Source organism: Phaseolus vulgaris, chromosome 4 (assembly GCF_051622355.1).
Source record: "Phaseolus vulgaris cultivar YP4 chromosome 4, ASM5162235v1, whole genome shotgun sequence".
Taxonomy (NCBI): Eukaryota; Viridiplantae; Streptophyta; class Magnoliopsida; order Fabales; family Fabaceae; genus Phaseolus; species Phaseolus vulgaris.
Genome location: NC_143501.1, coordinates 46110400 through 46132657, shown reverse-complemented (window position 1 = coordinate 46132657; position 22258 = coordinate 46110400). Strand labels below are relative to the sequence as shown.

The 22258-nt window shown below is 35.7% G+C and overlaps 1 protein-coding gene and 2 pseudogenes across 2 annotated transcripts; 2 read left to right on the top strand and 1 right to left on the bottom strand.

Annotated features, from left to right (window-relative positions):
• Nucleotides 1–1836: 1836 nt before the first annotated feature.
• LOC150028127 (kunitz trypsin inhibitor 5-like) lies at nt 1837–19383 on the top strand (annotated as a pseudogene).
• Nucleotides 13643–15250, top strand: LOC150028128 (uncharacterized). Its single transcript, XM_090301490.1, has 2 exons — nt 13643–13942; nt 14492–15250. Exons 1-2 carry the CDS (start codon nt 13643–13645, stop codon nt 15248–15250), a joined length of 1059 nt encoding a protein of 352 aa, XP_090157616.1.
• A 660-nt stretch (nt 19384–20043) lies between the features above and the next one.
• LOC150028126 (UDP-glycosyltransferase 708D1 pseudogene) lies at nt 20044–22048 on the bottom strand (annotated as a pseudogene). Its single transcript, XR_016520405.1, has one exon. The product of XR_016520405.1 is annotated as a UDP-glycosyltransferase 708D1 pseudogene (transcript).
• Between the last annotated feature and the right edge of the window lie 210 nt (nt 22049–22258).

The following is a 22258-nucleotide window of genomic DNA, read 5'->3' as shown; positions in this document are numbered from 1 at the left end:
AAAAGGACCCAAATTTGTAAGGGGACCAAATCTTGCAACTTGAATTTGTTTATGCAGGAAAAATGAAGAGAAAAAGAAGAACTGAGCCATCTGATCAAGCTGTTGAAGAAAAAGGCAGTCATTGAAGCTGAATCAATGCTATGAAAAAGATCAAAACAGTGAAAAGAAGTTTTCTTGATCAACAAGCAATTGGCTCATTGAAGAAACAACACAAGGATAAGACCTTCCTTTATTTGTTCTCAATTTTTGCTTCAAAGTTCTTTCTTATGATTAATTGTATTTTAATCAATATCATGTGCTTTAATCTGTTTCTGTTTATGGTTAAAAATTTCAAAATCAAGTTTTTAACTGCTGCAGAAAAACAACCGATTGTTTCTTCGAAACAACTGATTGTTTTGAGTCTGACAGCACTGTGAAGAAATTGATTTAATTGCTTTTTGAAATTTTATCCGTTGCAGATCAATTTCAAAGGGAGAATCTTGGTCAAAGGACCTGTGTTTAAAGCTGAGCATGATCAGAAAGAAGTTACAACAGTCATAAAGGAATAAATTCCAAAATCTTGGAAATTCAAGAGCCTTAATGACTAGTCAAAGATCACATGTGAAGACCATGTGATTTTCAGCTTTTTCTGACATTTTCAGTGCAGAACAGAGTCAAGTCCTCTCTCTGAAAAATCAGGTACCCATTGAATGAAATTAAATTCAAATTGATTCTCTTTCTTCTATAAAATCAGGTGCAGATTTCTTCCATCAAGAACAATCAATTGCAACATCTCTTGCAATATCTCTTGCTCCATCTCTTGCAAATTTTTCTGTGAAGTGAGTTTTCGTCTCTGCTGTCATGGAATCAACCCCTCCCACCTCTAAAAGAGTCAAAACCAGAGCTGTAAGATCTGGAGGAAGACTTGAAAGCTGGTTTTCTGGTGACACCGAACTCATTGAGAAGTATAGGCATGAAACAAGTGTCAAGAAGATAAACAACCCCAAGGTTGTGTGCTTTGATTGGCTGAAAAGTCAAAAGCTTGACAAAGTGAGGAGGCTTCTCAAGGACCAATCACTCAGAAAATGTCTGGAGCTAAAAGGGAACATATATTTAGATTTGGTGAGGGTATTCTACACCAACTTGAAGTTTGAGGGAAACAACCTAGTCTCTCATGTGAAAGGTGTGGAGATGGAGATAACTCATGAGGTTTGGGCAGCTGTTGCTGGGCTTAAGTTCTCTGGTTTGAGAATCAACAAGGGAAATCTTGGTGTGGTGGAAGATTTCAACAAAATCCAGTTCTACAAAAGTTGCTTGAAGAACAATCAATCTCAAGTTAGCACATGCTCGGTTGGAGGTTTGAAGCTTGATGAGAGATTGCTTGCTCTCATTGTTACTTGGATTCTAACTCCAAGGGGGAGTAACCACTCTGTACTGACTGAAGAAGATCTGGTTTACATCTTCTGCATCACCAAGAAAGTGAAGATCAATTGGATTCACATAATCAAAGAACATATGCAAAAAGCCATGAGGTTAGGCGATTACCACTATCCCTATGTTGTTTTAATATCTAAGTTTCTACTCTTTTTTGAAGTTAATCTTGAAGATGAAACTTCTGAGCTGGTCAAGTCAACTCAAGAGTTGAACAATTGATCACTCAGCAAGATGGGCTTTACAAATGTAGGTGGAAAGTGGATAAGTAAGGATGGTGATCATGGTGCCTCATCAAGTGGTGCTGCTCATCTTGAACAAGATGAACCTGCTGATATGGATGTTCAACATGAAGATCTAGCTGGAGATTTTCAAGATGCAGGGCCTAGTGCTGCTGATGGATATCAAAGAGAAAGAATGTCAACCATGTCATCTTTTGAAAGACAAATGATGGATAGGCTAGATAGCTTTGCTGAAAATCAAATAAGCCTTCATGATCTGTGTGTTAGTAACTTTCAGAGGATTGATACAAGGTTTGACAACATGGATACAAGGTTTATGACTCTAGACGAACAGATTGAAGCTGTCCAGAATCAAATCTTTGATCTTCAGTTTGCTGATGAAGAAGAATGAAGGAAAAACAACCGATTGGTCAACAAAACAATCGATTGTTTTTTAGTTGTTCTTTTCTGGTTTTAAAATTTCTTTCCTTCTGCTGTTGATGGTTTATTCTGATGTAATGGAAACAATTTTTTTTATCTCTTATCTTTTTCTATTTGTGAAGACAAATAGGGGGAGATATATGCTGTGTTTGTGTTTCCAGTTTGTTTAAATATCTCTGTTTTTCATTTTGATTAAAAACAGTTTAAGTAACATGTATTTTGTTTCTGATATTAACTGTTTTAAGCCTTAAATGTTTATCTGTATGCTAATAGAATATCAGAAGTTCAAAATATTGCTCAAAGTTCTATTGCAGGAACTGCTTCAGATTTAATCAGGTACAACACAAGCATCAAGGATTTGTCTTCATCAAATAGGGGGAGATTGTTGAACCAAGTGGTGTTCAATGTTTTGAAGAATCCAAATCCTTTGAAGGATGATGAAGCCTCTGCTTTGCTTTGTGTTGCTGTGCTGATTTAAGCTTTGTTCTGGGGTAGTTTAATGTTGTAATCCACCCTTAGATTAAATCTCAAGCATTAACATCTCAACTTTTATCAAAGCAAAATGTTTTTCAAACTAAGTTGAAACAACCGATTGTTTTGTCGAAACAACCGATTGTTTACACTTAGGTGTTTTGAGAAAGTTTGAAAACCGTTTTTGAATGGTGAAATTTGTTAAGTAACAAAACAACCGATTGATTCGAGGAAACAATCGATTGTTTGTTTTGAAACCATAACAGAAAAACTGTTTTCTTTGACTGAGCTTTAAATGCTTTAACTGAGTACGCTCCAGTCATTAAATGCTTTGACCAATCTATTTTAAATGCAATTAAGAGTTTGTTAAGATTTGATAACAAACTATATTCTTGAATATATTCTGAAAAACTGTTTTTAAGGATTAAGAATCTTGAGACAAAGTTTAACAATAACAACAACTAAGAGTTTTTCAAGAAGTTCTGAGATTGCTTAAGAGTTGAGAGATTGATCAAGGTGCTGGAATAGGATTCTACTTGTATTGATTTCAGATATTCATCTGTAACAAGTGTAATCTGTGTAAACTGCTGAACAATTCGTGTGCATGTTTTGCTGAGATTGGTTGTGTGTTCTTGAGGTGTTCAAGATCAGCAATCTTAGTGTTGGCCAAGGAGAGTGTGTTTCTTGAGGTGTTCAAGGTCATTCTCTTGGTTGTGGTGTAAGTGATCAAGTGGTGATTACTTAGTGGATATCCTTAGGGTTTCTGAGAAGACTAGATGTAGCTCTAGTTTGGAGTGAACCAGTATAAACAAATGTGTACAATCTCTCTATCCCTAACTCTTTAATTTCAGCTTGTTTGTTGTTTGCTGGTATAAACAACCGATTGTTTCGAAGAAACAACCGATTGTTTTTTTCTAGTATTACAGTTTTGCTTGTTGTTTTGGCTAACTGAATTGCTGAATCAATTGGTTTCTGAAATAAATTCATTCTAGCTTTGGAAAGTTTGCGAAAACCCCTTTAAACAATTCACCCCCCTCTAGTTTAAAGCCATCTTTTCTAACAAGAACAACAATAAGCTTAGATTTTCAAAATTTTGATTAGTGTGCAGAAACTTGGTAGCAGGTCACGACTTACTATGACTAACTACATTCACATCAAGATTAGAGAACTTGACCTTGGTGTCCTCCACTGAGGTCACTTTTTACACACATCCCATGTATCAGCCCACCTAAGAACAAAACAAAACTCAAAATTACATCACTATGCACAAAAAATGGTAGCAGATCACCCTTTATTCCTACACATGTCACCACTTATTGTGACTAACTATATTGAAATTGAGATTAATGAACTTGACCTTAGAGTCCTCCACTAAGGCCACTTTACACACACATCATGCACTTACTAAGAACAAAACAAAGTTTAAAATTTCTAAAAATATTTTACTGTACAAAAACTTGGTTATAAGTCACCTCTTATTCCTACACATGTCACCATTTAATGTGATTGTGACTAACTACATTAACAATGACATTAGAGAACTTAACCATCGTGTTCTCCACTAGGGTGACTTTACACACATCTCATGCAGTGTACCACCTCACCCAAGAATAATACAAAGCTTAAAATTTCAAAAATTACTTTGTGGTGCAAAAAGTTGGTAGTCGATCACCACTTATTCGTACATAGGTCACCACTTATTCTGATTAATTAACAATGAGATTTGATAATTGTACCTTGGTGTCTTGCATTGAGGTCACTTTACACACACCTCATGCACCACCTCACACAAGAACAAAACTTAAAATTTATAAAGTTACTTAACTGTGCAGAAACTTGGTAGTAGGTCACCACTTATTCCTACACAAGTCACCACTTAATATAACTATCTCTAACTACAATAATAGTAAGGTTGGAGACCTTGATCTTCGTGTCATCCACTAGGGTTACTTTACACATACCTCATGCATTGCACCACTCTACATAAGAACAACACAAACCTAAATATTTCTAAAATTAATTAACTGTGTAGAAAGTTGGTAGCAAGGGTCACCGCTTATTCCTACACATGTCACCACTTACCTTGACCAACTACATTAAGATTGAGATTAGATAATTGTACCTTGGTCTCCTCCATTAAGGTTACTTTTCACACTCCTCATTGATAAGTGTCAAATTTCAGCAATAAAGGCCAAGTGAGAAGACACTTAGCCCACAAAAATTAGGTTAAATAGGGGGCTTGAGGCACAACCCTAAATATCAGTGATTGAGAGGAAAACACCTTTGAGTGAATTGTAATCCAATTGGGAGAATATGAGGTGTTAGAAACCCTAGAGGAGGCAACCGTCAAGGAGAAAATCCAGAATCTTTTTTTCTTGCTCTCCCTACTTGTAACAACCATCATGTGTGGCTAAGTCTACCATTTGGATTAGGAGTAATCTGTTTTAACTTTTATGCATTGATGTGATATCTAAATATAATATTTTGTTCTTGATTAATGATTGGTATTATTTTTTTGTTTGTAATGTTTGGTTTTCCATGATTTCGAAACTTAGATTTGACTAAAAAGTACTTCTAAGGTTTTGACCCAAATGATAATGTTTAACATATTTGAATGCTAGGAATAGATTTGAAATGTTAATTTCTATCAACATCTAATATTAATAATAAGTTTTTTTTATAAATATGCGAAAAATCGATATTTAGGAAGCATATTAATAATTTTATATGCGAGGAATCGATATAAATGATTTTTATACGGGCATTAATATCAATCAAAGGACACAATATTTTCATGCTAATCAAAATACAAAAGAGTGAGAAAGATGAACCGCAATCCTTATTTTTTCAATTGAAGCAACAAACTCTTTGACTTATTTTCTTATTAATCATTGTCATCATAACAAATCCCAAAAACCTTTATTATTTTGTTTTCTATTTAGTGAATATTTTACTTGATTATTCAACTGTTCCTTGTGGGTTCGATATTCGTCCCTATAGACAAATTATTACTTTTGACAACACGATGCACTTGCCGTAAAAAAGTCATCACTCATGCACCACCCCGCAATAGAACAACACAAAACATATATGTTTACATAAGTGGTAGCCCTTCTATATGGTTTTACCTTCCTAGTGAGATCGTTGGAACAAGGAACACCCTAAAATATAGCTGGTTAAATTTTCTTGGATAGAATTGACTATATATAACTTAAATTTAGCCAAGAGGGGTTTGTGGTGATGCTGACAGAGAATGTAAATCGTGCAAAAGGATTGTCAAATACAAATGAATGCACACAAAACCTGTTAAATAAATGATTGTGAAATTCGTAATCCATATCATCATTTTGTTCTTTTTTAATACTTCTTTTATTTTTGCAAATTCTATGATTCTTTTGATGATAGTATTTTGTTATATTGTATATAATCATTGTATATTATTATGTTTATGTACTCTATTAATCAGGTTACGACATCAAATTTTATGGACTTCTCACAATAATTTAGGAAAAGCTTCTAAAGAATATCTATTAACATTCTAACAAGAAATAAATAAGGAAAGAAATAGAGATGTAAATGATCAATAAAAAATACTATTAAGTTTTACTATATGAATAATATAACTATTTTGTGAGTTTATAATTTTCATGTTTAATGTTTTACTTTTTCGAATTATTTTAAAGAGACATTAGGTATGTGAATTTTTTTATGCTTAAAAATTATGAATCTCATAAATTATAAATTTTATAAATAAATAATTGAATTAATAAAATATATTATTAATATAACATATAAACTTTTATTATTTAAATTTTCATTTTATTTTGAGAAAAAATAGATTTTCATGTACTCTACATAAATAATATTATTAGAATCATAACATAATTTTTTTGAAAATATTAGTTGTTAAAAATGTTACTTTCTTAAATATAGCAATTATTAGATTTTTTTTAGTTTTAATTTTTTGAAAAATTAAAATTTTCTTTTTATCAAACTCTCGTTTAAATTGAATAAAAAGACTTTAATAACTAAAAAAAATCAATTATTTAACAATATTTTAGCTTTTTTAATTTAAGTATAACATATTTTATTGTATATATTTGTATGTTAGTATTGAAAATGATAATATTATACATAATGTGATTACTCCAAAAAAGTTTTCTATTAGTTGAAAATAATGAATATGTAAAATCAGAAAAAAAATTATCAATTTTTTGTTTAAAACATCACAAAAATAATTTTCTAATTCTGTAATTTAAGCTAGTTGTCAAACAAATATTTTTGTTAAAATAAAATAATAAATTATAATTTAAAAAATAAATTTATTTGAAAACTTTGATTCAAATCATCATTTGATAATTTTACACCATATAAAAATTAGGTATATTTATTACAAGAATAAAAGTCACTTATAAAATGTATAGATTTATTGAAGGATAAAAAAACTTTGAATACATTATAATATGGCCCAAAAAAAAAGCAGTTGTGAAATAATCATTTTCTTTTGAGTAGTGTTGAAAATAGTCTCAAGTATTTATGATTAGTGTTGAAAAAAGTCTCAAGTATTTATGAGTAGTGTTGAAAAAAGTCTCAAGTATTTATGAGTAGTGTTGAAAAAAGTTTTAATTGATTAATTAAAATATAAAATAATAATGATTAAACTTAACTAAATTTTAAGTTTTTTCATTGGATTTTTTATAGTTGTATTTACCTACTAAAATATTATTAAATAAAATTTATTTTTAAATAAAAAATAATAATTAATCATTATATTAATAAAAATATAAATTATTTTAGAGATTAAAATTATTATTTAATTAATTAATTGATATTTAATTAGTTATCAAAGTTTTAGCTATTAATTTTAGAATATAAATTAGTTAATATTTAATTAAATATAAAATTAAAATTAATTTATAAATTTAGAAATTATATTAAATAATAATATTTTTTTAGTTTTTAAATTAGTGTATAATTTAATTAATATATTGATTAATCATTTTTTATCCCTAAAATTCATTTTTATTTAATTATTTTTGTGTGTGTTATGTTTATAATAACTATGTTATTAACTAGTTTATCATTTTGCAAACTTTTTTCTTTCTACTTATCTTGTGTATTTAAGACATAACTTTGGTATCTCTTATTCATTAAAAAACTTTAATTCAAAAATAAAGTTTGATATATATATATATATATATATATATTTTTTTTTTTTTTTTTTTAATTTTTCTTCTTCTATCATTAGTTTGTTAGCATTAATATGATACTAAACTTTATCATTAGTTTGATAAACTTTATTTTTTTATTCCTTTTATTTTTCTTTTATCTTTTTGAATTTGTTCTCTTTCTTTTATGAGAGAAATTTCGATAGAATCTAACTTGGATCCAACCAATTCTCTTTTTCTTCATTATTCTGGTAGTTGTAGTCGATCACCAAAATTACATTACATAGATCTCTCAGTGAAAAACTGTGAAAAACAATATTTCATTTCTACAGTAATAAAAGTTCTACATTATAATAGATGATATTTTTTATATTTAATATTTTCTAAGAATATTAAAATCAAGTGATCCGCGAGTCAATGTCTTACAAAAGATTTTCTGAATTTTTTCTAAATACAAATGACAATGAAAGAAAAACATGAAAATGAGTGATATTTTTGTAAGTTTTAAATATCAATATTTGTAAACTTAACATATAATACCAACAATGGAGAACTAGAATTTGACCTAAATATGGAACATTTTCTAGAAATCACCTACCCCACATGATCTTCTGGTTTTATAGGAAATTATTTTATCAGTCAATAAAATATTATCATTATATACTGTTTATAACTAGTTATTGAAAAAGCTAAAACAAGATTATGATAAAGGAATGTAAAAAACTGCATGCTTAGTGATTTTTACTCATAAAAAATACTGCAGGTACAATTTGCTGAATTATGGGTTTTCTGCAAAAAGTTGGAGTTCTGGATTAGGGAGACAAAATATTTGATTATTGATTCTGGAACATTCTTTTCTGTTCCATCTGCATAAATTTGAAGAAAATAACAATGAAGCTTATTAAGGAAATAATAATTATCAAATTATATGTAATTATTATATGCAATATTTGACGATATTGTACCAATTATATGCAATTAATTTAATAATTATATAATCTCATGGTTAGTATCTACATAATTAGATTGTAATTTGGGGAGAGAAACTCCCTATATATTTCCTATACATAAAGTGATGTAAAATACACATAAGAGAATAAGAAACATTTCTTCTTCTTATCATTTTTTATCATTTTCTTATATGGTATCATAACACCGATCTTGGTGCCCTGACAGCCTCTCCATTTTTATCCCCTAAATAAAAATCATGTCTAGCAAAGAAGGCACAGTAACGAGTCCGATAGAAACCTCGTACAACGCTTCAGAGCCGAGCAAATTCAGCAATTGGCAAGGGCTATTTACTCGCTCAACAATAACGGTAAAAGTGACACGTTTGTTAGCTCTGCAGATCTGCTTGCCCATAACTCCTCTTCTAATTCTGCTTTTACGAAACCATGGATTTTGGATAGCGGAGCAACCGATCACATTGCATCTGATTCACAATTTTTCACACACACTTCATCATCATTTATTTCAAATGTTAATCTGCCCACAGGCTCAACTGCGCCCATCTCATCTACATGCACAATTAAATTCAATGACAAAATCACTCTCAAAGATGTTCTTTGTGTTCCTTCTTTTAATTTAAATCTCATGTCCATTAGTAAGATAACCAGTTCACTAAATTGTTGTGTCGTTTTTACTCCACATGGTTGCGTTTTACAGGACTTGGCTACGGGGAGGATGATTGGCTCGGGTAAACAACACGCAGGCTTATACTATATGTCCCCTCTTCCAAACCAAGCCCACACATATCAAATATCGACCGATCCTGATTTATGGCACAAGCGCCTTGGACATCCTTCTCCGGCGTGTCTACAACTTGTATCTTCCTTACTACCTATCCCTATCAGTAAAAATCTCATTCCCATTCAGAATCATTGTAGTATTTGTCCCAAAGCTAAACAGACAAGGCTATCCTTTCCTTTAAGCACAATAAAATCTCATTCTCCATTTAATCTATTGCATTGTGACATTTGGGGTCCTCATAAAACCCCAACTCATTTTGGAAAACGTTTTTTTCTCACTATAGTCGATGACTATACTAGATGTACTTGGCTATTTCTTATGAATCACAAATCTGAAACCCAACATCTCTTAGAGTCATTCATTACATTTCCACAAAATCAATTTCAGGCATCTATTAAAACCATCCGCGTTGACAACGGACTGGAATTTATTTCAATGTATGATTTTTTTCTCAAAAAAGGTATTGAATGTCAACGCACTTGCGTCTACACTCCTCAACAAAATGGAGTAGTAGAACGCAAACATAGACATGTTTTAAACACAGCACGAGCCCTCCTATTTCAGTCCAATTTACCATTAGAATTTTGGGGAGAATGCATTTTAACCGCCACATATATCATTAATCGCTTGCCATCACCTTTACTAAAAAATAAATCACCTTTTGAGCTACTATATAATCAACCACCTTCACTTTCTCACCTAAAAACTTTTGGTTGCCTCTGTTACGCAACTGTTGTTTCACCTAAGCAAAAATTTGATCCGCGCGCCCGACAATGCATCTTCATTGGTTATCCTCATAGTCAAAAAGCATACAAATTATTTGATATAGATGCAGACACTTTTTTTACAAGTCGGGATGTCATCTTCCATGAAAGTGTTTTCCCATTCTGCCAACAGTCATAGACACCATCCTCACCTCCATTACAAGGTATTTTGCCCACTATTGACATTGACTTACCCACTCCTGTCCAACATTCACTCGATCAACCTTCTTCTGTTACTCATCACAATGCACCTGAACCTCCATCAAACCAACCTTCTTCTCCTACTCGTCACAATACACCTGAACCTCCATCAAACCAACTCTCTTCTCCTACTCATCACAATGCACCTGAACCTCCATCAAATCAACCTTCTTCTCCTACTCGTCATAATACACCTGAACCTCTAGTAGACCAACCTTCTTCTCCCATGCCAAGAAGTTTAGCACCCATTACCAAACCTTCTCCAACCGACCTTCCTGTTCGACGATCCAGTCGCACATCAACCCAACCTTCCTGGCTTCAAGACTACGTAACGGGATCCCAAGCCAATCATTCGACCACTGTCCAAGACCGACCGAATGGAACCAGGTATCCTATGCATCATTTTCTTTCTAATTCACGATTTTCTTCTACACATAGTGCATATCTTGCTAACATCACAGCCACCAAAGAACCTCACACTTATGCTCAAGCTATCCTTGATCCAAATTGGCAAAAAGCAATGGACGAAGAGCTTTCCGCCTTGCAGCTAAATCAAACGTGGACCTTGACATCGTTACCCGCTGGGCAGAAACCCATCGGATGCAAATGAGTCTATAAAATAAAGTACAACTCAGATGGTAGGGTCGACAGATATAAGGCGCGCCTTGTCGCAAAGGGGTACACTCAGATTGAAGGTGTTGACTATTCTGAAAATTTTTCACCAACAGCAAAATTAACAACTTTGAGGTGTCTCCTCACCATTGCAGCAGCCAGAAATTGGTTTACTCACCAGCTAGATGTGCAAAATGCCTTCTTACATGGCACATTGCATGAAATTATTTACATGGACTTGCCACCCGGGCATCATCGGCAGGGGGAGAACATTGTATGTCGACTCAACAAATCCCTTTATGGTCTCAATCAAGCATCTCGAACACGTGATTAAATCTGTAGGGTTTCAACAGTCCAAGACAAATTACTCTCTATTCACAAGACATAATAACTCATCATTTACTGCCATTTTGATTTATGTGGATGATATTCTTTTGACAGGAAATGATTTGACAGAAATTCAGCGTGTTAAAGATGGTTTATTACAACAATTTCGCATTAAAGATCTTGGAGACCTAAAATATTTTTTAGGGATTGAATTTTCCCGTTCCAAAGCTGGTATTTACATGTCCCAAAGAAAATATGCGCTTGATATTTTGCAGGATACGGGACTCACAGGTACTCGTCCAGACAAATTTCCAATGGAACAATACCTAAAACTCACACCAGACGATGGAGAGTTATTAAAGGATCTCGTCAAATACAGGCGACTTGTGGGACGACTGATATACCTCACGGTTACTCGGCCTGACATAGCATTTTCGGTTCGGACCCTAAGTCAATATATACAGGATCCACGAAAACCTCATTGGGATGCCGCAATTCGAGTCCTAAAGTACATCAAAGGATCACCAGGACAAGGATTGTTATTGCCATCTGAAAACAATCTTACATTGACAGCTTATTGCGACTCAGACTGGGGAGGTTGTCAAACAACTCGGAGATCAGTGTTTGGGTATTGCATTTTTCTTGGTTCCTCTATTATCTCATGGAAGTAAAAAAAAAACAGACAAACGTATCAAGATCATCAGCGGAAGCAGAATACCGCGCAATGGCCAATACTTGTTTGGAGATAGTTTGGTTACGATATCTGTTGCAGGATTTAAAGGTGCCATGTAACTTGCCAGCTCAACTTTTCTGTGATAATCAAGCGGCATTACATATAGCAACAAACCCAGTATTTCATGAACGCACAAAACACATTGAGATAGACTGCCACATTGTGCGAGAAAAATTACGAGCTGGGATAATCAGTCCTTCATATGTACTGACACAGTATCAACTCGCAGATATTTTTACGAAGGCATTGGACAAGGAACGATTTTTGACGCTACGACACAAGTTGGGGGTTCTTGATCTCCACCTACCAACTTGAGGGGGAGTATTAAGGAAATAATAATTATCAAATTATATGCAATTATTGTATGCAATATTTGACGATATTGTACCAATTATATGCAATTAATTTAATAATTATAGAATCTCATGGTTAGTATCCTACATAATTAGATTGTAATTTGGGGAGAGAAACTCCCTATATATTTCCTATACATGAAGTGATGTAAAATACACATAAGAGAATAAGAAACATTTCTTCTTCTTACCATTTTTTATCATTTTCTTATAAAGCTAAAGAAAAGAAAAGAGTAAAGCAAGATATTCATTAATCTCACAATACAGAGCTTAAAAAATGGAAATGCACTAATCTATGTGCTTCTTTTTACTTTACATCCTAAACAAACGAAGCATTTTCATTCTAGTCTTAAACATGGTACAAGAAGTTGGACTCTGAATGATTGAGTATAAACCAAACTACAACTTCATCAGAAAACTTATAAATCTAGTCAATCACAGATTGTGAACTACACAAGTTTTTTGACAAAATTGAATCTTTATATACAGGCCAATTGTAAGAGAAGAAATCCATGACTTTGGTGCACATGGGTACATAGATTTAGATCCATCCCCGGCTAATATAAATGTAAATCTCCCTCTTCTTCCATATCCATCTCACAAGAGTTACAAGAAGAAAAAAATTAAACACAGAAAATTGAAGAAGCAGGTCCTGCACCAGAGCAAATTGTGGATTCATCAGGGAAGAAGGTGAGCTGGTGACATTTACTACATTGTTCCAGCATCCTCTGATGTAGGTGGCCTTTCTCTCTCAATCACAGGTGAAGATTGCCCTCTTGATGTTGTAGTTGTTGATGGTTATCAAGGCCAGCAATTGATCTTTGTACCTGTTAATGATAAGAAAGGTGTGATTCGCGTTTCCACTGATTTCAACATCTATTTCTCCACCTGCACAAGTTGTCCACAATCCACACTGTGGAAGCTTAAGGACTATGATTATTCAACATAAAAGTGGTTTGTCACAACTGGTGGTGTTTTGGGCAACCCTTGTTGGAGATCCCACATCGACTAGAGATTAGAGCCTTTCATAGTATATAAGTGGGTGCAAACCTCACCCCATTGAGCCGGTTTTATGGGGTTGAGTTAGGCTTAAAGTCCACTTCGTATTATAAAGCTCTGTTGCGCACTCTGAAAACTTTCTTTTCTTTTTATTCTTCTTGGATTTATTTTCCTTGTTTCTCTGTTTGCAGCAATGGCAGAAGAACGCGTCACTTCTTCGTCTCAACCCGATCCGGCGAACAGCTACCTCTACCTTCATCCTAGCGAGAACCCCGCTGCTCCGCTCGTCTCACCAGTGCTGGATGCTTCAAATTACCACTCCTGGAGCCGCTCAATCTTGACGGCACTGAACGTTAAAAACAAAGTGGAGTTCGTTCTTGGAACACATCCTTGCCCAGAAAAAGACCATCGAAATTTCTCAGTTTGGAATAGATGCAATAATACGGTAGTCTCATTGTTAGTACACTCCGTCTCTTTACCTATTCGGCAAAGCATTATGTAGGGATATCGTGTGCGGAAGCGTGATAATTTCAACCAAAAATTATGAGAAATTAAAGTAACAAGTAAAGTGAGAATGATACCAGAATTTTTAGGTGGAAAACCCCTTTAAATAGAGGTAAAAAACCACCGGCGAGAGAGACAAAACTTTCACAATAATGATACTGGGAGTACAATGAATTCCTCTCAAACTACTAGATAAATAGCCCTAAAACAAATCCTCTCTATATGGGTTAAACACTTACACCCAAGAACAGAAATAGAGAGTATATGAAAAGAGAGAGGAAGCAAGTGTGTGTTGCTTGTTTGTAGTGTGTTACATTGCTTGAAGGAAGTCACTATATATAGTGGTTCTAGGAGACAACAATAATAAATACAATTAATGGTAATTAACCTCCCATTGATTGCAATTGATTGCGACAATTAATCTCCCATTGATTGCAATTGATTGTGGCAATTAATCTCCCATTGATTGCAATTGATTGTGACAATTAACCTCCCAATTATGACAAGAAAACGGAAAATGTGAGTCATAAATCCACACATTATTTGGATGGATAGTGCCCTAGACATCTGGAATGACTTGAAAACTAGATACTCTCAGGGTGACCTATCTAGAATTTCCGATCTTCAAGTAGAAGTAGCTTCTTTAAATCAGGGGGATTTATCTGTGACTGAGTATTTTACAAAATTAAGGATAATTTGGGACGAGTTTGACAACTTTAGGCCTATCCCCATGTGCACATGTTCTGTAAAATGTTCCTGTTTAGTTAATTCTATCATAAGTCAAAGAAAGTGCGAAGATTATGCCATGCAATTTTTGAGAGGGTTAAATGACCAATACAGTAATGTTAGATCACACGTTCTTCTCATGGAACCCATCCCACCTATATCAAAGATCTTTTCTCTCGTTGCCCAGCAAGAAAGACAATTAGCAAACCACATTTCTGTTAGCATATCTAGTATTAACAGTGTTGATTCCACTAGGACATCCTCATCTACTCTATGCACTTTTTGTGGTAAGCATGGGCACACTGAAAATGTTTGTTTTAAAAGAGTTGGGTTCCCTCATCAAGACAATAGGAACTCCAAACCTAACACTAGAAAGGTATGCACGCACTGTAACAGAAATGGTCACATTGTGGATACCTGTTACAAGAAACATGGCTACCCTCCTAGGTACAAATACTATAACTGCAATAGGACTAGTCAGATTAACAGTCTTATTACTACTGATGGTGTTTTCTCTGAGCCTTGTCCTAAAGAACAGGAAAAACGTGATTACCATCTCACTGCACATTAAATTCAAATTATCAATGATGTTTTGAGGCAAAACAGCAATGACACTCCGCCTAATCCTATTCAAGTGAATCAAGTGGGCTCCTTCTCTGCAGACTCCAATACACATGAGTCTTCAACAGGTAAGCACTTCTTCTCCTCTTTAAATCATAGTCATAATTCCTGGATCGTTGACTCTGGCGCCACTGATCACGTTTGTACTGTCTTGTCTGCTTTCACCTCTTATAAAACTATCAAACCTGTTTTGATCAACTTACCAAATGGCCAACATGTTTTTGCAAACTATTCAGGAACAGTCGTTTTTACAAATATATTTTATCTTCTTGATGTGTTGTATATCCCTCAATTTGCATGCAACCTTATATCTGCTTCTAAATTGTCTCTACACTTAAAATGTAACTTGATCTTTTCCCCCACACACTGTCTTATACTGGACAACCTCTCCAAAGAGCAGATTGGTTTATCTAATGCCAAAGCTGGCTTGTACATCTTTAACTCTTCTATTTTTCACACTGCCACACACCACTTTATTCCTTCTGTCTCCTGCACTGTTAAGGAAAATAATCTATGGCATTATAGAATGGGGCATCCCTCTGATGAAAGGTTGCATGTCTTGAAAAGTCAATACCCTTTTGTTTTTGCTGATAAAACTCATATGTGTGATATTTGTAATCGTGCAAAACAAAGAAAACTTCCCTTTACTCTAAGCACCTCTCACACTACTACTATATTTGATATCATTCATGTAGATATTTGGGGACCCTGTTCTGCTACATCTATGCAAGGTTTTCGTTATTTTTTGACCATTGTAGATGATTTTTATCGTTATACATGGACTATATTATTGCATGCTAAATCTGAAGTTCGCATCCATCTCATAAATTTTTTTGCTTATGCTGAAAATCAATTTAAAACAACCATCAAATGCATACGTTCTGATAATGGTGCTGAATTTGCCATGAAAACTTTTTTTGCTTCCAAAGGCACAGTTCATCAAACTACTTGCATTGAAACCCCCCAACAAAATGGTATAGCTGAACGTAAACACCAACACATTTTAAACATCACTCGCGCTTTACTGTTTCAAGCAAATTTACCTAATATTTTTTGGGACTTCGCTGTCCAACATGCTGTTTTCCTCATAAATTGCACACCCACTCCCCTTTTACAAGATATTGCTCCATATGAAAAACTTTTTGGAAAACCTTGTGATATCTTTTCCTTACGGGTTTTTGGCTGCTCATGTTATTCTACTACCATTCATTCTAATAGAAAGAAATTAGATCCTAGATCTGTTCATGGTATATTTCTCGGCTTTCCACACAATACTAAAGGTTACATCATCTTAAATTTAAAGTATCATCGCATTGAAGTTTCAAGACATGTGATCTTTCATGAACATCATTTTCCATACATATTGAATCATGATGACAAACGGAGCCCCAACACTTTATCTTTACCCATTCCTGCTAACTATAATACATTCTGTGATGATATTTTGTTTGATTATAACTGTCACAATCATGAGCACGAGCCTCCAATCACTCACAATGAAGACAACATTATTCCAACTAGACGCTCTAGCAGACAAAAACGACCCCCTACCTACTTAGAGGACTTCCATACTTGCTTACCTGCTGCAAACACTGTAAGTAATCGGTATCCCATTCATAAATTTCTTTCCTACACTGCTCTCTCACCTTCTTTCAAAAAGACTATTTTATCTATATCTTTTAACACTGAACCCAACACTTACACTGAGGCTTCTAAGTATCATTGTTGGAAACAAGCAATGCTAGAAGAGCTTAATGCTAACAACACATGGCAGATCACTATTCTTCCTCCAGGTAAGAAAACCATTGGCTGCAAATGGGTTTTTAAGGTAAAACACAAAGCTGATGGAACCATTGATCGCCACAAAGCACGGTTGGTAGCAAAAGGCTACACACAATTAGAAGGTCTTGATTTTTTAGATACTTTTGCTCCTGTAGCAAAACTAACCACTTTAAGACTTTTACTTGCTGTTGCCACTTCTCAAAACTGGATTCTTAAACAACTTGATGTGAATAACGCTTTTCTCCATGGGGACCTCCTTGAGGAAGTCTACATGCAACCAGCGCCAGGCCTCAAACTCCCATCTCCTCAACATGTTTGCAAATTACAAAGATCACTCTATGGCCTTCGCCAGGCTAGCCGCCAATGGTATGCAAAACTGTCTCAATTTTTACTTTCACATAAATACAATTTATCCTCTGCTGATCACTCTCAATTTTTACATCATAACGGACCTAACATCACCATTATTCTTGTGTATGTTGATGATCTGGTGCTTACTGGAAACGATCATGAGGAAATTGCTCATATCACCTCTCTGCTGGACACTCAATTCAAGATCAAAAACCTAGGAGACCTCACCTATTTTTTGGGCCTAGAGGTGGCCAGAAACAGCCAAGGGCTCCACATCTGTCAACGAAAATACGTACTGGACCTTCTTCATGAAACCGGCATGATCAATTCTGCTCCTATGCCTACACCCATGGTTCACTCATCTCGACTTTCCTCCTCTGTTGGCACACGACTCAATGACATTAAAACCTCTGAATATAGAAGACTCATTGGCAAGCTCATATACCTAACCAACACACAGCCTGGCATTGCCTTTATTGTCCACAACCTCAGCCAATTTATTTCCTCTCCTACCAATCTCCATCAACAAGCTGCTTTTCGTCTTATTCGGTACTTGAAAGGCAACCCTGGAAACGGTATCTTCTTTCACAGCAACAACACTCTCCAACTTCGCGGTTTCAGTGACTCGGATTGGGCTACCTGTCCTGAAACTCGAAAATCAGTAACCGGTTACTCCATCTTTTTGGGTGACTCTCTCGTCTCATGGAAATCCAAGAAACAACAAACCATTTCCAAAAGTTCTTCTGAAGCCGAGTATAGAGCCTTAGCCACAACCACCTGCGAGATTCAATGGCTAACCTATATCCTGCAAGACCTTGGTATTTCCTATATCCAACCAGCAACCATCTACTATGACAACCAATCTGCAATACACATTGCCTCAAATCAAGTGTTTCATGAGCGTATCAAGCACATCGAAATTGACGGTCACATCGTCCGAGACAAGATCACCGCTGGGCTTCTCAAGTTGCTTCCAATCTCTTCCTCTATGCAGATTGTGGATATCCTTACAAAACCCCTTGCTCCAACAATATACAAAGAGATCCAGTCCAAGCTGGGAATGAGAAACATATATTCCCAGCTTGAGGGGGGCTGATAAAATAATTGTACCCTTTATTAATAACTGCACACCTTTACACACTTTTGTTTTGGGCCTTCCATTTTTTGGGCTTTTGTTTTTCTCTTTGTAATCTGTGTTTTGCTGTTTGACATGTACATATATATACTCTTATGGATCCAATAATAATTAGTTTTTTCTGTGCCATTAAGTTTCACAATTTAGACTTCTTTCCCTCTCTATGTTCTCTGTTCTCTCTCCCTCTCTGTTTAGGGTTTTTCATCCTCTGTTGGTTGGTGCCTTGGGTGATTGCTATCTCTTTGCCATGGCGGTTAATCACATTATGGTATCAGAGCCATTTTTGAGCCTATCCTAGCAAGTGTTTGTGTTGGGCCTATCGTGCCACCCGCTATCAGGCCGCTATCGGACCACCCATAATATATAGTCCCACGCACGAGTTGGTAGTCTCGGCATGAGGGGGTGTGTTGGAGATCCCACATCGACTAGAGATTAGAGTCTTTCATAGTATATAAGTGGGTGCAAACCTCACCCCATTGAGCCGGTTTTATGGGGTTGAGTTAGGCTTAAAGTCCACTTCGTAATAACCCTGGCTCTCAAACCATCAGCAACTGGTTTAAGATTGAGAAGTACGAGGATGCTTACAAGATGGTTTATTGTCCAAGTGTGTGCAATTATTGCAACTATCCATGCAGTGATATTGGAATATATCAGGATCAATATGGCAATCGTTTAGCTCTAACTTCTGAGCCATACAAAGTGCAGTTCCAGAGGGTTCAATCCTAAATGAGTTACATACACACAAAAGAATGCCTACTTCTGGACCTGTTGTTCAGGTGGCTTTCCCTCCAAGAGCTGGTATGGTTCACCTCAACCCATTTCTCAGAATAGCAGCATTGTTTCTTCATTATGGTTGCAAAGTCACTTTCATCACTCCAAAACCCACACTCTCTTCTTGAGTCAAACCACATCACTTGCTTTGTTCTTCTTTTCCTCGCCAAGTAAATACACTTCAACCTCAACCCTCTGCATCCAACAATGAATATTTTGATATATACTTTTAAAATGATTTGTTATACATATTTTTAAAAAAAATTATCATGAAAATTATTACTTGAATTGCAAATCTAAAGGAAATAAAGTGGATATGTACCAATTAAACACTATTTAAACCTTAAAACATTTCGAATTCTGATAAATTTCCAAACCCTCAAAATATTTTGTAACAATGAAATAAAAAGCATTAAACACCAACACTCAACCAAATTGGAAATGTAATCACAAATTACAGTTTGAGTATATGTTTGCATACTATTTTATGCAGTTGAGGTTACTACTTGTTCTTACAACAAGGACCAAGAACACTAGAATCAGGTTGACAAGATTAACTCTTATACAAATCTTCCGAACTTTGGGCTGGACTCTCTAGGCTTCTCCTCAAGGTAGATTCTCTCGGCTTCTCTTTCGGCTAAGTGCTCTTGGCTTCTCCTTCGGCTAAGTGCTCTCGGCTTCTCCTTCAGCTAGGTGCTCTCGGCTTCTTCTCGGGTTGGGCTCTCACGGCTTCTACTCGAGTTGTGCTCTCGGCTTCTTCTCCTCACAGGTGGGTGTGTGGACCTGCAAGGCGCTCCGATGCCAAAGTCAGATATAGTTTTATGTTCATCAGATAAATTGAATCTCCCTCACCCTTGAGTTGAACCTCTATTTATAAGGCTCTCTTATTAGGCTTAAGAGTTACTTGGGTCTTTTCTTTTTGCACCTAACATTTCGAAAACACACCTGTATATTTGGGTCCATCTTATGGACTTTGCTATAATCACTAATTTAATTTTACTTATTTACTTTTTATATTTAACCTTTCGGTTGAGACTTTCGGTGCAACCTTTCGGTCGAGACTTTCGGTACAACCTTTCGGTCGAGACTTTCAATACAACCTTTCGGCCTAGACAGTACACTACTATATTACAGAAATTCAAATTCACACTTAAACTTCACTTAATATTGTGAACAGGCAACATAGTATTCAGTGGTAATGCTCAGGTGACTTGAGCATTCTTCTTCCACTCCTCAATTAGTCTCTTAATGATAACCTCACAACTCCCACCAACACCACATGCCTTCCTGGCTGCCTCCTTCATTTCTCCAGCTTTGACCCTCAAAGACTCATTGCTCATCATCTCTTTGATTTTCTTTGCAATCTCCTTCCCTTTCACCACCTTTTCTGTCCCCCACCCCCACTCATCAGCCCAAATCCCCACCCCACTCATCCTTATGGCTTCTGCTGTCATCTTCTGATCCCCAAGCTGAGGCCATGTCAGAATAGGCTTTCCCTCCCAGAGTGTCTCATTTATTGAGTTCCACCCTCCATGACTCACAGACCCCCCCACTGCAGGGTGCCCCAGAATCTTGATCTGATCAACAAACTCCTTCACAACCACACCTTTTTCCCTCACCTTACTCATCAATTCACTCCCCAACACATCCTCCAAATCCTCCTCCTCTTCTCTGTCAACCCTCTTCAACTTCACCACCCACAAAAAACCATACCCACATTCTATTAACCCCAAAGCCGTGTCCTTTATCTGCTCCTTCCTTGTCTCAGTCCTGCTCCCCAAGCTAACATACACCACCGACCCTTCAGCTTGTTCATCAAGCCACTCCAGTACCCAACTCATGCCACCCTTTTGACCTTGATCCACATTCTCAAACTCACAGGGCATTAAGGGACCAATTCCATACACCGGGGGCAACCCTCTAACCACTTTTCCTTCATTCAACGCTGCTAGTGCCTCTCCTTCCAGTTCCTCAAAGGAGTTGATGAAAACCCCATCGAGCTTGGTGAGTTTGCGACTGTCCTCCATGATCATTCTCTGAAAGGAGTTGCTACCTTGAAGAAGAAAAGCGGTAGGGACCGATGATCTAGGTATTGGTGATGTGAAACCCGGAATTTGAACAGCATCACCAATGAACGTAGAAGGGTGCGGTTGTGCAGCCGGATCGGAATCAGCAAGAACAGAAACGTATGCAGTGAAAGAGAACATTCTAGCTGCCGTGGGGAAGTACATGTAACTGGGACAAAAGAGTTTCTCAGAAATTGTGACTGCAGCGGAGATTAAAGCAACATTGTAGATGAAAGCAGAAAGTGGTGTTGTGAGTGAAGATAGGATTGGATATAGAAGGTGAATGGAATGACGAATGGTTTGAAACTGAAGGTAAAAAGGGTCAATGTTGGGGGCAACTGTGGTTGGATCCAATGGAATAAGGTTGAAGTCAATTTGAGTTACTTGGTGAGGGAAAAAAGAACAAAAGCGAGAGATGATGTTTGATTCAGCAATAGAGACAGTGGGTCTGGGAGTGATGAGAGTGACTTTGCAACCATGGCGGAGGAACACTGCTGCTAGTCTCAGACATGGGTTGAGGTGACCCATGCCAGCACTTGGGAGCAAAGCCACATGAACAACTGCTTCAGAAGCAGACATAGTTTTGACGTGTTGAATCACCCGAAGACTTAGTGTTAGCTGTTGTGATATGAATACCAAGAACAATAACAATTAAGAAAAGTAAACAAGGTATATATATTATTCATATCTCAGATAATAGTTTAATAGATTACAAATGATAGAACTGCTAACTAAATCCCAACTAATACATAAATGATAATTAAATCTCACTATCTACCAATGTCTTAACCACTAAAACATAAATGATAATTAAATCTCAATATCTACCAATATCTTAACCACCCAACAATAA